Here is a 14,702-nt window from a genome sequence, read left to right as displayed (position 1 = left end):
ACCTCAAAAGTTTTGATTGTGCTTGAAAATGAAAAAATAAGTGTCCAAGCCAGTCAATTTTCTTTCTCACGAAAAAGCATGGCATCATTGGAGCGAAGTTCTCGATCTCAGAGGCGCTGCCAGGCAGCGTTGGTAGCAGAGTTAAATTTACAGTTAACCAATAGAATTACGGTTAATACTAGCATTGTGGGATTGAGCGCCATATGTGTGCCTGAGGTGGTGCCTGAGATGCTACCATGAGGGATTCAACCCTCAGATGATGACTCTGTACAGATCCTGTATTGGTTACATAGCACTCCGAGCAGTCAATACACACATCACACTGCGCATCGAGCATGTAACCAATACAGGATCTGTACAGAGTCATCATCTGAGGGTTGAATCCCTCAAGCATTACCTTCTTGAAATCATATATTACTCCGGCAGATGGAATCCAAAACTTGTGTTGCGTCCTCTGCCAGCGCACGAAAAGCCATTGACGGCCGAGGCGCGCTTGGAGACAAGAACGAGTTTGATGATGGCATCAAGAATTCCGGGGTGCATGTCCTGTAGCATTGGCGTTTTTGCTGTTCGTACTGGGCTCATAGCGTTCCGGAACATAATGTTCATGCCAACCTGGTAAATGGACGGAGGGTACAAAGCAAATCGAAGTGCTTGTCGAATTAGCTGAGCATATGTAGCATTACTTTTACGGTATATATGATCGGGGACCGGTAGACCCCGAAGCATATGGAAATACCTGGACTTATATATTTTAATCCCGCGTCCGAGTAGGTCTGCTTGTTTGAATGAATATAGAACTGATTACTTAATCGTACGATGGGCGGGGCCGATGGTCAAATAGACTGCAAAATATAACCTTCAGGGCCCAAATGTGATGGCGAGACCATGTCCCCTACCTAACAGGCCATTCAACGAACGCTAATAACGGCTGATGCCTTCGAGGATGCCTTCAAACCGATTGCGAAGGTTTGGCCACATAACCATAACCTTGACACTACTAGTACCCAGACGGGGGAATAACTATCTAGTGGACCGCGAAACACACATCGCTATGACCATGAGAAGTGATGGAAAATATTCGAGGAAGTTGCGATATCGTATGAAAATAAGATGGAGAGAGGTGATCGTCTTTTCGTATACTCCTACAAATTCCAAGGTCCAATGTGGGGAAGAGTAAGGCTATTAAGCGGATCAAGCACTCCACCCACTGTCTCCGAAATAAGGTTCTGGAGAATGAACATCACGTTATCCGATAATTACGCCTGTAGAGTCGCTATTTGTTGCCAGCTTTCGGGGGGAATCCATACTACCCATTTCGGTGATACATGCTCCGGGGGCGCTCGGGCTTTAGGTGCTTACTACAGCAGGTCTCAACGCACCTCGGCAACTTGAAGCCAAGTGTGCTGTCGACCACTGGCTAGGAAAAAACACAAGATGGCAGTCCTCGACTCTCTGTATCTGGCAGGTGGCATTGTCGCCGCCACAGCCATACCAATTTACATCTTTGCACGCCTAGGAAGAAAGCTACGCGTTCTGAATTCATCAGAGGAACGCGTCCTCATCCTTGGCGCCTCGAGCGGCGTGGGACGCGCCATCGCACAACAGTACGCCCGTCGCGGTGCCCGTGTGTGCATCGTTGCGAGACGTGCGGAGAAGATCTCTGCGCTCGCTGCGGAATGCGGAAAAGGGTGCATTTGGGAGGTTGCGGACTTCACGGCGGCGGAGGATATGGTGCGGGTTAGGGATACGATTTTACGCAGTAAGTTGACACCAGTCAACGAAGACGGGTTTGCGCTTGGTACTGACCACTTGGGCAGAATGGGATGGGTTGGACACCCTGCATGTCTGCGCAGGAGTGTCAGCACTGCAGCCTGTCATGGCTCTCACTGGAGTCCAGTCTGCAGAGCAAGACGCAGGTAATTCGGGTATCGAGAATGCTGCCGATATAGCCAGGCGCGCAAGCCAAGGCAACTTTATTGGTCCATTCGTTGCGGCAGTAACCTTCGTAAGGTGCCATCCCTTCCAAAGCACCGCAGTGAAACTAACTAGTCTCGAAATAGATCCCAATGCTAACCCGCACCTCCACCACGCCATCTATCCTCCTCGTCTCCTCCGTCGCAGCCGTCGTACCCGCACCCACCCGCGCCCTCTACGCAGCCACCAAAGCATCCTCGCTGCTCCTCTTCCAATCTCTCGCTATAGAGCATCCAGGAATCGCTTTTACCTTTGTTCTCCCGGCTACCATCGAAGGAAACTTCCGTGCGTCGGCTGTGGATGCTGGCCCGGTCCTCGAGGCAGATCCGAACAAGTATGGCCTAAAGACCGAGTATGTTGCGAAACGGTGTATTGAGGCCGTGGACGGAAGGGTTACAGGCAATGTGGTGCTTCCTTGGTTCCCGTATGCCCTGGCGCATCATCTTTATTACTTGATTCCATCGTTTATTGAGCGAAGGGCGGCTAAGAAGTACAATTTCCCGTCATAGGGGAAGTTCGATCTGCATAGGCAACCCGAATGATGAACATACCTCGTCATCTTGGGAATGAGATGTTGTTTGGCAATGGGTGTCAGTTGATTGCATTTGAGAATGTCCTGCGTGTTTGACCCTGGCCAATGGGACTGGGAGTGCTTCATATTAAAGCCCCTGATAGCCTTGTGCAAGTGAGGCGATGCAGTGCAACATATCAAGGGGCGAATGTTGTCTTTTGTGCAATTAGATGTCTTACATCCTTCCTAATCAAATTGTTGCCAGCGCTTGTCTCTATACAAGCAGAATCATGGGACTACGCCATATAGGAACTGCGCTAACCGTAATCATCTCGTATTGAGCACGTCAAGTATACATGACGAGTGTGCTTTGTACAAAGCATACCATAGACCATGCCAAGGAATTGGTTTAATTTAGGATTCAACAATGCTACATGACCAGGCTGCCAAGCAACTCCATAACGCAAAAGATCGTGATCGTATACCTTTCGGTCACGGTTGCAGTAACCGGAAGCACGGGCCATCTATGGCCGGTTACTGCGGCTGAGGACCAGGGGAGGTGAAGCTGAGGGATATCTCTCGCCGAGCTGCTGCTGCTGCCTCGAGGTTTTCTCAGTCAGTCATCGCAGCTCCCTATGTCGCTCTAAGGGTTTTCATGCATCATTATCTATAGTATTTGCTATGTTCATATCAGCAAAGCCAACCAGATCAAGAGACCAGTCATCCGACTAGTCAGTCGCCGCCCCCTCTTATGTGCCTTTGCGACGGTCCAATAGCGCCAAGTCAACGCAAATGCGATGGAATTAGCCCACAGATACACGTACTCGCCTCTGCCACCAGGCTGCATCCGAGTCCTCGAACTCCACCCCTGGGCGTCAACTAACGCAGCCCTGAGATGTCGTGTCATCGTACAGCAGATAGACGAAGCTCCCTATGAGGCGCTCTCATACGTATGGGGCGATAAGACACCCTATGCTGACGTCCATTGCCATGATGGTGGTATCGACGATGAGAAGGGAGAGAACGATGGAGTTGCCAGTATCGGCGCCAACTTGGCTAAAGCCCTGATGGCATTCCGTCTCCCTGACGAGTCGCGACGGCTGTGGGTAGATGCCGTGTGTATCAACCAAGAAGACCTATCCGAACGACAATCCCAAGTCCGTCTCATGGGGCAAGTATTCCGCGACGCCTCGCACGTCCTCTGCTGGCTGGGTGGGTTCGAGGACCCAGAGCTGGGTCAGAAGAAAGCTGGTGTCGCTATTGACTTCCTGCGACGGTTCAATGCCGCGCCGCGAGAAGTCCTGAGGGAGGCACAGGATTATTTACACGCGACCAATGCCCACACCCCAACGCACAAGCCAACACTAGAGTCCTGGCTCCTAATCAAGGATTTGTTCGATGTCGAGTACTTCCACCGCGCCTGGATAATCCAAGAAGTCGGGCTCGCGCGCAAAGCGCGACTCTACTGGGGAAATACCGAGACTTGGGTCGACTGGGACGAAGTCGCCGCGTTTGCGCGGTTCATGGACGACAACGGGGCGAGTGTGATAAACTATTTCGAATTGAAATCGTGGGTGTGCAACCACATCAACCTCGTCTGGGAGATGAAGCCCGACGACGGGCTGCCGAAGTTCAATTTCGTCGAGGTGCTACATTGGGCGAGGATCCATCGCTCTACCGATCCGAGAGATTACGTGTATGCCCTTTTGGGACACCCCAGTGCGACGGAGAGTGGGACGAGGGGTTTGATTGTAGAGCCGGATTATAAGATTGGTACACCGGAGGCATATACAAATTTGGCGGTGAGTGATATTAGGAGGAGTGAAGGGTTGCATGTCCTGGCTTTTGTGGACCATGGGGAGAAGCCTGAGTCGAGGCGTAAGGGGTTGCCGACTTGGGTTCCAGATTGGCATGCGTTGAATTTGGTGGCGCCGTTGAGGTCGCCTACGCAGGCTGCACCGAAGACGGATGGGGGGATTGAGGTTCTCACAGCGGACGAAGAAGTCAAGCTGTGTTGCCGTGGGTTTGTTCTTGGTACGGTCATTGGCATGACGGAGATGATTGACCCGAAAGAACTTGTTGTTACGAGTCTTGAGGCAGAGATGAAGAAGGGGGTTCCCTTTCTGGTCGACCATATCTGGGACAGGATCGTCAAACAACCCGAGTCCCCTCTCGAGTCTTCCGAGCAGTTCATTGACGCGCTCAGCTTTGTCCTCACAGGTGGTCATCTTGGCACGGACAAGGCAGATTCGGGGGAGCGCCGATACCAACAGAGAGCAGATTACGCAGCGTTTATCCTCAAGTTCGAACAAATACGACCAAACAACTCAAGTCCTGGCTTCCTTCACAGTCTGATGCCAGAAGACCGGAAAGCGGTCGAAAAGCTGGCATCAAAAGGTTCCGCAGCCCAGTTCGTCCAGGACATGACGTGGACTTCGATGTGCCGGAAGGTGTTTCGCACAAAAAAAGGGCACATTGGCCTTGGTCCACGGATCATGGAAGCGGATGATGTATGTGCAGTGTTTTTAGGAGCGATATACCCTATAATCTTACGGAAGCGTGGTGATGATTTTGAACTTATTGGCCCGGCTTTGATTTATGGGTTTATGAACAGGGAGGCTGTGGGGGCTTGGAGAAGGGGCGAGCTTGGTGAGAGACAATTTCGCCTCGTATGAATTGCGGTGTGTAGAGGAGGGAATCCATGATCGAGAGGCCTGAGAGGGCGATGGATTAAGGCCATATGGTAGCATTTTGAACATGGCAATTAATGTACTATAAGGTATGGTCTGGACTGAACATAGAGACTCATATATATTAGCAAAACCTTCGATCTTGGGCATATGAAGGACTAGGTACATAATCACGTACTATTGGAATATTGGATGTGACAGGCTGTGCCTGAAATGGGATCCGGAGCTGCAAGAACCTTGCGTCCGGATCCAACAAAGGAACCATCGAGGGCATATAAAAACATAGTTTGTGTTCTCGGAAAACTCGCTTATTTTACTTTCCTCCTCAGTTAGATAATTAACAGTATTTGGCCATGTTGAGCTGTATAGTTTCGCAGTGAGCCCGTCACATTGGATTTGCACTAAAGATAAGATCAAGAAGTGTAGTTCCCAATGACCATTCTTCTCGAATAGGCGGATTATATACAATACTGAACAAGTTTTCCAGAAAAAGGCCTGTGCAGCCGTGGCGGATAATCAGTATAGATACGACAGCATCTCATATACAGAGAATAGCATTACTACACTACACGACAATAAGATGCGAACTGCTATATGATTCTAGCGCTCTGCTAGTGCCTATAAGGCCAAGGAAGCTTCTGTCAGGGTACGGCTAGGCCGAAGGCAATAGTACAGAGTGATGGGGAGTAACGGGCGTCCCTCCTACGTAATACCGGGTGGTCACTGGCGGTCTCAGGTAGGGGTGCCCACGGTGATGCATTGATCTCTGCCCTCTCTATCTTCCTCCGTCTCGACTCCTTACTTATAGCCAGCCGAGGTTCTCTCTTGGATTCTGGATGTTTGCTTCCGTATGTCTGTGTTCCTCCGACTTCGGCCAATATCTTGGACAGCGGCTCCTTATCTGCAACCAAGCGATTCCCTATCCGTTGCAAACGGCTTCAACGGCTCTCATTCGCCACAAGCGGCTCTCTAGCCGCCACAAACGGCTTCCTACCTGGTGGAAGCCGGCCCGCCTCGGATGACACTTGTGGCTCTGACAACTCCTTCCCTATCCTACTTCGAGATGGCCCTTATATAGATAGCTAGGCCGCCGCTTGGACCCGGCATAACAGCAGGGTCGGCGATGCCAAGGATCTTGACTCTCGTCATCCCAAAGCTTCACATAGATTGTAATCATGACTCGGGAGTCTTTTGTCCGAAACACCCCTCCGGCGGCCCACCGGTGTCCTGCGTTCAGTGTCCTGACACCCACTGGTGCCTATGGCATTCTGTTCTCTGACAGCTTCTTAAATAGAAGATAAGGCCTAGCGTCTCATTAGTCTCCTCTTTTGTAGGATCATTAGCGAGACGGTGGCGTAGAGTGCTATGCGGCATATAGTTAGTTCTGGATGACTAGCGTCATAACCTGCTATCAAGTACGTTAACTATAGCGTTACATATGGATATTTTAGCTAAGATATACATAGTGGGAGGTAGGGCTAAAGCAGAATAATAATTCATTAAGTTTTCTTATCAATTGGACCCGTACATGTGACGTTATATAGGAAATAGTAGTGGGAATGCATAGGTTCGCGTCGCCTCGTAGAGTCGGCCCTTGAGTGGGGTGGCCGCAGATGAGTACGTTGACTTATGAATAAGGCTCGGGTATAACAATTTGTGTATTCTTCATGATGGAACAGTACTTGTAACTACTATATAGCCGGCGGTCATCGCAATGACTTTATGTGGTGCGCGGTAAACTCAAAAGGTGGTCGATCGTACGGTGAACATATAATCAATGTGGATCACTTTACGCCCGCACCGAGTGCCAATAATATGTCAAGTCGGCTGGTGTAGTTGGTCACTTCGCTGGTAGATAAGTCCCGATTTGAGCCTCGCCCACTTGGGTCGGTGACGAGTCGCGGGTTCGAATCCCGCAGCTGACACACAAGGGGGTTTAGTCAACCCTTACGGCGCGCTGCCCACCTTGTTGACTTCGCCTACCTAGCGATAATAGGGAGATTGGTGCAGTTTAGGATTACGAGCATCCTAGCCAGTCGACCGTCAAGCACTACGTCGGCGGAATATAACTCGACAGCCGGTCCAGAATTCGAATCGTTAATCCGACCCCTTATCGGACCTCGCCTATCCGATAACGCTCGTCGGCGAACCCGTCCCCTCACGATAGAAGGCGCGCAGCACGCCCTCCCGCCGCGATTCATGCGAGCGTCTAGACTACATTACGGTCTATCCACTTGAGCGTATGGTTGCGATGTATACGCTCGACGAGAACCCCAATTAGCAGATACTACGACTTGTCGCGACAAAAAATAGTCGAGCATCTTCTGCACATCAGCAGCATCCCACCCCTGAGGACGAATTTAAGTGCCACATTACCACACTTATCGGTAGTTCAGGCAGGGGTTGTAGCACAGACTTAGGGAGGGACAGGAGGTTTAGTAGTCGTTTGGCTACAAGTTTACCTGTATAACCGCCCGACGCGGCTTAAGGGCCCGCTATATCATCTATAGCCCCTTAAGGGAGTACTTGTAGAGGTACCGAGGGTTAACACCTACGGCGTATTTAATATTTTTTTATAATCAATGCCATCTTACACTGTACATCGCGAGGCTGCCCCTGTACCGTTAACACTGGGATTTCCAGTGCCACAGCCAAGCCTACGATATACACACATTCTTATGCACCCTCTGCTAGTGCTTCGGTCCGCGACTTGCTTGCTGGATCCAAGTATGGCACCTCCCCAATACCAACCGCCCTGTTTCCAAAGCGCTCACCAAGACCCTCATAGTCAAAAGTGGCAGTGTGGAACGCACTTCTGTTATCCCAAATCGCTGTATCCATCCTCGTCAGCTATTCACGTCCAGAATCCCCACCACTTCAAGGGGTTAACTTACCAATATCATTCTCATTGCTCCACTTAAACCTAACCGTCAAATCATGACTCTTGTAAATGACATCCAAAAATTTCTCCAAGAGCTCCTCCGACTCATCGGGCTCCAGCTCATTAATATACTGCGGGAACGGCCCGATGGCAAAAATGCTCTTCCATCCCGTAACCGGATTCGTCCTGACGACGGGGTGCACCGCGCTCAGATCCCTACCGACATTCTTCGGACTCCCACGCGCCTTCTCGTAAATCTTCACCTCCTCCGGATTCGCGGCCGCGGCTTTCATGAACCCCTCCCCCACGAACGTCGCTGTGAGCCCCTCGAAGAATTTCTGGTACGGCTTCGAAAAGCGGTCGTAGATCTCGTACCCGGAAGCCCACAGGGTATCACCCCCAGTTTTGGGAAGCTTCGTCAAGCGCAAGGAAGTGTAGTCTGCGGGCACGGGCTCAAACTGGATATCCGAGTGCCACTGTGCCGAGTCGTAGTGGCGCTTGTTGCGTTGCTGCTCGTGCGAGAAGAGCTTCTTGCGCGCTACCGAGCTGATGGTGCTGATTTCGGCGTCGTCGACGCCGAACTCGGATGTGTTGTTTAAGATCGGGTGGACATGTAGGGTTGAGGTGGAGGGTTTGCCGCTCAAGAGGCCGAGGCGGTGGTTGAGTTGCTTTTGCAGGGCGTTGGTGAGGTTGTCTTGGGCGCGGAAGAAGACCACACCTCGTTGGGAGACTATGCGAAGGTGTTAGTGCTGGATATTATATAGTGAAGGCGGAGAGAATGATTTACTAATGATAGCGAGGTCGCGCAGCAAGGCGTCTGAATCCTCAGCGTTAAGGAGGTCGTCGACGATGTTGACGTTGAGAAACTCGCGGCCGATGACGGGTGTTGTTTCCTCAAATTCGAACTTGTCCATTGCGCCACTCAGCTTCAATGGTTCTCTTACATAAGATGCCCTTTTCTTTGTGCCATCATTGTCATTTTCGGATGGCAGTGAATGGATTGGGACATCTGAGGTGAGTCCAGGTGCCATAACGTCGAATTTTGGTCAGAATTGGATGGACTTCTGATGATTTCCCTGTTAATTAAGAGTGAACCTATGCAATCCGAAATAGTAAAAAGCAATATTTCAGAGTGGGAGACGTCGGTGTATTAATAGCCGCATAGTCGCTGCACTTCGACCCCGCGATAGTCGCTGGGTGAGGGGCTGGCATATCACGCAATCCCGTCGCAGAGACACGCAACCGGATGTCGTCAATGATGTAGCCGAACTAGCAAATCAGCAGTCACATCGACCGACAAGCTGGCGATTGCGTCTTACCTCACTTATGCACGAGGACTTCAAACTACTTGGCGTCTGCTCCCACGGTGCTAGGAAGATTCCGCTTCCAGGGATCTGAGTGTGGCCGTAATCACCAGTATCTCGTGCCAGTGTAACCAATAGGGAAGTCTTCAGTAAACGGTTACATATACTTGTTTGAGCGACTTTAAACCAAAGAGACTTAGTGAGTCCCATGCCCTCAAGTCTCGAAAGTACTAAGTTTATGGACAAAATTGATGGCAACTAAATCGGATGTGCACCTCATCTCAGGTTGACTTGAATTTTGCCACATTTACTTGGAATTATGTGCTCGTTCTGATCGTGCAATACTCGCAACCAATACTCGCATCCTCGTCTCGGCGATTCGGGGGAACAACTGATATTCCCGAAGCCCTACGCCCCGCGTCGCGTCTAGAAGTGTATGTCGTCGCAAGCGGATTTGCTATTCCAGCATACCACAATGCTCTGCATGAACTTACATGCGGCAGGTATCGCACAGGGAAAATATGATTTAAATCAGTAAAGCTACTGTTGTGACAAGGTAGTTTCACATATAAATCTATTTCATTTATTTCTAATCAAGCAACCACATCTGTCAGGCTATATTCGGTTGACGTCTCTTTTTAGTCTTCAACACGAACTTAAAAGGCCGTCACTCCATCAACTCCAAACCTTATTTACAAAATAGGTGTGTAAGTATCGAAGCCATGAATAAAAGTATCGATGTCCTCCTGATCATACACACAATCCAGGTTGGCAGTGCTATCCCAGGCGTCGGCGATCTTGTTTTATGCGGTCTTCACGTCATCGAGGCCGAAACACAGGAATCCATATCAATAACCGTGTATTCTTTCGCCAAAGAAATAATCTTGAAGATATAACCATTCTTGAAAATATATCTGGCAGGGCCAAGCTTTTCTCGCCTTGTCATGGCGAGGGCCGACCATGTTGTGCGGCTCTTTCGCTCGCCTCTACCTCAGCTATAGCCACGTGTCAGACCTTATAACAACCAAAAATACCTCATTCTAGAGCGAGTGGGTCCCTCGTCTTTTGACGGTCAATTTGGTCCAACACCACGTGTGGATCAAAAGACTCGGATTTTGATATTTTGCCGGATTAGCCTAACTTTCGCGACTTATACAGTCACCAAAGATGGATTTGGCGGTTTGGGTTATTCTAATTCATCCAAGTTGATGATTTCTTGGTATGCCGGTTTCCTAGAGTCGAGTCGTTTCTTCAGAACAATACCCGGCACGTGGTTCAGGAAGCTCATCGCTCTTCTCCTAAAATAAATAACCAGACCCAAGATGATGACGGCGACCACTACAAGTAGAGCCGTCCGCGAGCTGCGTAGATATTCACTGTTTTCTGTTGAACCAGTCTCCAGACTCATCAGAAGCAAGAGGCAAGAAGTCCAACCGGTGAATGCCCTGCTCCTCCTCCCTTGTCCACTATGATCACTGTACTGCTCCCAAAAAAAAGCCGGTCTGTTTCCAACTGTTGTGCACAATCTCTATCACGCGATTTCGTAGACTGGATGCAAGGTGTGAGAGCCCTCGCCTGCTCGGGACCAGCTTGTGTGCCTAGCTTCGATAGCTGCAATGTCGCTAATACGTTCAGGTTGATCCAGACCGCACCTCGCCAGTAGTCTTCGTCTTTGCCGTAGTTGGCGTCAGAGGCACTGAGGCTACGGATGCCGAACGGAGACCAGAGCTTGTCGGGATTCGACAGCAAGTCTAACATAGACGGCAGGTGAGAGTGGTTCCCGTCAACAAGGCCAAGCAATAATGGCATCAGTGAAATGTATCCAAGTCGGCAAACTCGTTCGTACTTGCCGTTTTGATCGATCGTAGCATCGCAGTACGCCTTCTCAGCCGGGTCCCAGTGCAAAACATCGAGATTGTGCAGCGTTTCATCGACCTGTTTTCCATACATGATAGCATCCCCTTCCTCTCCAAGGTGCAGCGCCATTTCTTGAAGTGCCTTAGCAGAGGCGGCTACCCATGCGAGTGCATCGATGTGAAGCTCGCCTGGATGAGGTGGGTTGGCTCGCGGGTAGTCATCAAGGCCGCTGGTCAACGTGTGCGTAGGTGTTCGGCCACGCCAGCGGTATCCTTCACCCGTGATGACTCCTTCAGGGCGGGTATACGCACTAAAGTTGCCAGCTTGCGTACGGCGGAACCATGCGTAGTGTCGATGGAGTAAAGGATAAAGACCTGTCAAAAGCTTCGAAGCCTCGTCGGGTGAGGACTGGTACCTAGATGGCTTCCCGGTATAAGGCGACGATCCTGTGATCTTTGAGAGGATAATAGGGAACAGAAGAGAAATGGTTGGCGGATTGGCGTAGTGGGGGTACTGGACTTGAAACTGATCTGGGACCTTGCTCCGGGCTTCGGGGCCCAGGATTTGTTCACGTCCAATCCAGCCATCATCGTCCATCAAGCTAAGCCAGCTTTGAACAGCGGCGATGGCAAGGTCTAAATCCCACTCAATGATAGGAAGGAGGTGGAAACCCTCGTCCCAAAGGAACCCTCTAGGAAAGAACGGCCTGGAGGGGGTGAACGAAAGGAGAGACGAAGGCTTCGTGGTCGCGATGGTGGCTCGCGACATGGCACCCGCAACTCTGTCCCAAAAGTCGAGACTCGTCTCTTCATATTCCTGCGCATACGACGCATCCAACTTGCTGTCGCCATAGAAAAAGCCCAAACCACCTAGTAGATTCGAGAGTAAACTCTCGGTGAATTCTGCATACTGGTGGCTGTCCCATGGTGCAGTCCTTGGAAAGACTACATCTACTCTCCCCGCAAATGCGAGTGGGTCTTCCTTGATTCTCGTGTCCAGGTAATCCGCTTGAATGAGTTAGCAACGTCACACACTGACAGGTATAAGACGCACGTTTGAGAGGCTGGGTAGCGGACAGAGAATACGAGAACTCAATCTGGAGGATGAGGTTAGAATTCTGCGGTAGGAGAAGGGTGAGTCGGAGAAAATACCGTGAAGGCACCCTCGAAGATCGCCTGTAAAAAATGCATGTTCTCTTCACCAGGATTGTCTTGGAACTGAGTCCCGTCGCCCTTGGTGGCCTTAACCTTGCCCAGGAAGACAGCTGCCCAGGATCTCAGCATCAGCAACAACCCATCATCATTGCGGCGATCAGCATCTTCACTCACACTTGGCTTGCCATATATGATCTTCAGCAACCCGGACACTGTTAACAGCCAACCCCTTAACAATCTTATTCTGGTTGTAGTCCAAGGCTTGCAGACGGAAAGCACCCAGCGCAGGGTCGCTACCATTACAGACAGCCACCACTCGATGGCCAGTCCCCAGAACTTGATCGCCATGCTGGCAAGTGAGTGTCTTGGCCCTTTCATCTTCTGTGCCCTCCAAAGCCAGGTGGAAGATGATGGCTGTGTGCAGAGTGCTTGAAGCAACCGCTTTCGGAACCCCGGCGACGCGAACGGCCCAACTGTCACCGTCTTGCAATGACTTGACGAAGTCAGTGGTGATATCGATGCCATTCCCTTCATCATGCAGTATCTGGCGACCCCCTGAACGGGCATCATACTGGGTCCAACCATACCCGCCCATGCCATCATCCTGCTCGCAGGTATCGCGGAGGGCTGCCGGAGGTAACTCGCGTCAGCCAATTCACCAAAAACACAACTCGGGAAGATGGCATACTATGAGTTATGGTGTTCTGATCCTTGGCATTTGCCCACATCAGTCCCATGAGCAGCGTCCTGGGGACTTGCGGCCGGACTCCGAAATACAAGTTCGGCCTGTACGGCCCCCATTTCAAGAAAGACGCCTCGGAAGTCGTGAAGTTAGAGGGTTGCGCGAGGGTCCAGAGGCATGCGAATATGGCCACGCCCGATAGGGGCGGATGGATGTACATTTTGCTGGTGTGGTCAAGGTGTAGACGCGCTTCCTTCGCCGCTGCGCCACGTATTTTGGTCGCAGATCTGAGGCGGGTTGTATGTCTCATCCAAATTCACATGCAGCGCATCGAGTGGACCAATAAGACATTGGATTCAAAATCTCACTACATGCGTGCTCCCAACCGCAGGACACAAGCGTGTTTGAGATTCAAATTGTGACGATCCATGGATATCAGTGGGACATGACTTGAGATCAAGCAAGAGATGTTTGAAATTGCCTGCGACAGCTAGCACCCCGGTGATGAGATTGCAACTGCAGGCGGTAGCTAACGTCCTTGGCGCCTGCTTCATTCAATTGCTCTGTGGGTAGGGCTTGGTTTAATGCAATATTCGTCTAGAAGCATACTATATGCAATATGACAAGAGAGTAGACATAATCCAGTTTTGTATCCTGTTTTAAGCTGTAGCTTTATAAATTGACGACAATGGATATATTCTCGGCCAACGTCGAGGTGAAGTTCCCAACAAGAGCATCAAGTCGCTATGGCTGTCTTGTAAGAAATGCTCCACTTTCCAACTGACGAGAAAGTCGTGGCTACCGCCCAGGCCATCCGCCGCGAGTATCCCGACCTCGGCCGGGCGAAACTCGAGGAGGTTGACCGGGTGGAGTGAGATCCGAGCAGCAAGAAAACAGGGCAATACATTCGGCGATGGGTTTGAGTAGATCGAGATCATCTCCTGGTCTTAACCTATATGGTAGGCTGAAATTTATCCGTAGGGTGGTGTGATGCCTAACGCCGACACGCTGCATCAGAGTACGGGGACAGCGCAATTTCAGTACCTCGTCCCAGGAAGTTCATCTTCCCTTGTGGCAGGAGCATAAGGAGATGCTCTTGGTTGAGATCAAGAAATGATATCGAAGCTCCGCCATTGGCGAAATGGATGAGGTTCAAGAAATGGTGAACCAGGCTTTATACGGGATGCAGACTCGCGCCACCCCGAGTGCTCAAGGCCATGCCACCGAATCAAAATTCGGATCAATCTCGAGGAAGATGAAAGTTGTGCCGAGGCCGTCATGTGTATCCAAGGACAGCGCGATCAACTACAAAGTCAAATGGGATTCCAAGGACCGGGAAGGCAGGTTTGGTCCATAATGAGGATAATAAGCCACTATTGATAAAGTCGATTCGGGCTATCTTCAATTGAAATTCGACGGAAATGTACCAACTTGTCCACTATTACTTCTGGAAATGGGTATGAACTTGCGGCAAGGTCCATCCCCTCTCCCAAATGGTTATTAACGGGTTGCCACATTACGTATCAGAGGAAATGGATGGTAGCGGCACCCCTAAGGTTGGTTTAGCACTGCATGTGTATCGCATTCTTCTCCAAAACACGAAGTCTGGGACGCAATACATGGCAACGACATTGAAGCAATGAGAT

At 50.5% G+C, this 14,702-nt stretch overlaps 4 protein-coding genes and 1 non-coding gene across 5 annotated transcripts; 3 read left to right on the top strand and 2 right to left on the bottom strand.

The window, feature by feature from the left end:
* The first annotated feature begins 1,243 nt into the window (after nucleotides 1-1,243).
* On the top strand, nucleotides 1,244-2,792 carry BCR38DRAFT_107872 (short chain dehydrogenase). Its single transcript, XM_040853348.1, has 3 exons — nucleotides 1,244-1,762; nucleotides 1,821-2,008; nucleotides 2,064-2,792. Exons 1-3 carry the CDS (start codon nucleotides 1,438-1,440, stop codon nucleotides 2,484-2,486), a joined length of 936 nt encoding a protein of 311 aa, XP_040720464.1. The 5' UTR covers nucleotides 1,244-1,437; the 3' UTR covers nucleotides 2,487-2,792.
* A 281-nt stretch (nucleotides 2,793-3,073) lies between these two features.
* On the top strand, nucleotides 3,074-5,334 carry BCR38DRAFT_422309 (heterokaryon incompatibility protein; the record flags this gene model as incomplete). The annotated part of the gene is made up of 1 exon (XM_040859508.1): nucleotides 3,074-5,334. A coding segment is annotated over exon 1 (1,712 nt), but the record flags the coding sequence as incomplete, so codon positions are not given.
* A 1,666-nt stretch (nucleotides 5,335-7,000) lies between these two features.
* Nucleotides 7,001-7,103, top strand: BCR38DRAFT_t59. Its single transcript has one exon. It is a non-coding gene; the product is annotated as a tRNA-Thr (tRNA).
* A 751-nt stretch (nucleotides 7,104-7,854) lies between these two features.
* Nucleotides 7,855-9,090, bottom strand: BCR38DRAFT_332484 (taurine dioxygenase family protein; the record flags this gene model as incomplete). Its single annotated transcript, XM_040855151.1, has 3 exons — nucleotides 7,855-8,009; nucleotides 8,073-8,789; nucleotides 8,847-9,090. 3 exons carry the CDS (start codon nucleotides 9,088-9,090, stop codon nucleotides 7,855-7,857), a joined length of 1,116 nt encoding a protein of 371 aa, XP_040720462.1.
* A 1,288-nt stretch (nucleotides 9,091-10,378) lies between these two features.
* BCR38DRAFT_422298 (glycoside hydrolase) lies at nucleotides 10,379-13,538 on the bottom strand. Its single transcript, XM_040859507.1, has 6 exons — nucleotides 13,063-13,538; nucleotides 12,549-13,001; nucleotides 12,372-12,484; nucleotides 12,274-12,316; nucleotides 10,877-12,227; nucleotides 10,379-10,838 (listed from the first exon to the last, which is right to left on the bottom strand). The coding sequence occupies exons 1-6, from the start codon at nucleotides 13,364-13,366 to the stop codon at nucleotides 10,550-10,552; spliced, it is 2,553 nt and encodes an 850-aa protein (XP_040720461.1). The 5' UTR covers nucleotides 13,367-13,538; the 3' UTR covers nucleotides 10,379-10,549.
* Between the last annotated feature and the right edge of the window lie 1,164 nt (nucleotides 13,539-14,702).

This window comes from Pseudomassariella vexata (assembly GCF_002105095.1).
Source record: "Pseudomassariella vexata strain CBS 129021 chromosome Unknown BCR38scaffold_2, whole genome shotgun sequence".
Lineage (NCBI taxonomy): Eukaryota > Fungi > Ascomycota > Sordariomycetes > Amphisphaeriales > Pseudomassariaceae > Pseudomassariella > Pseudomassariella vexata.
This window is presented reverse-complemented; position numbering and strand designations above follow the sequence as displayed.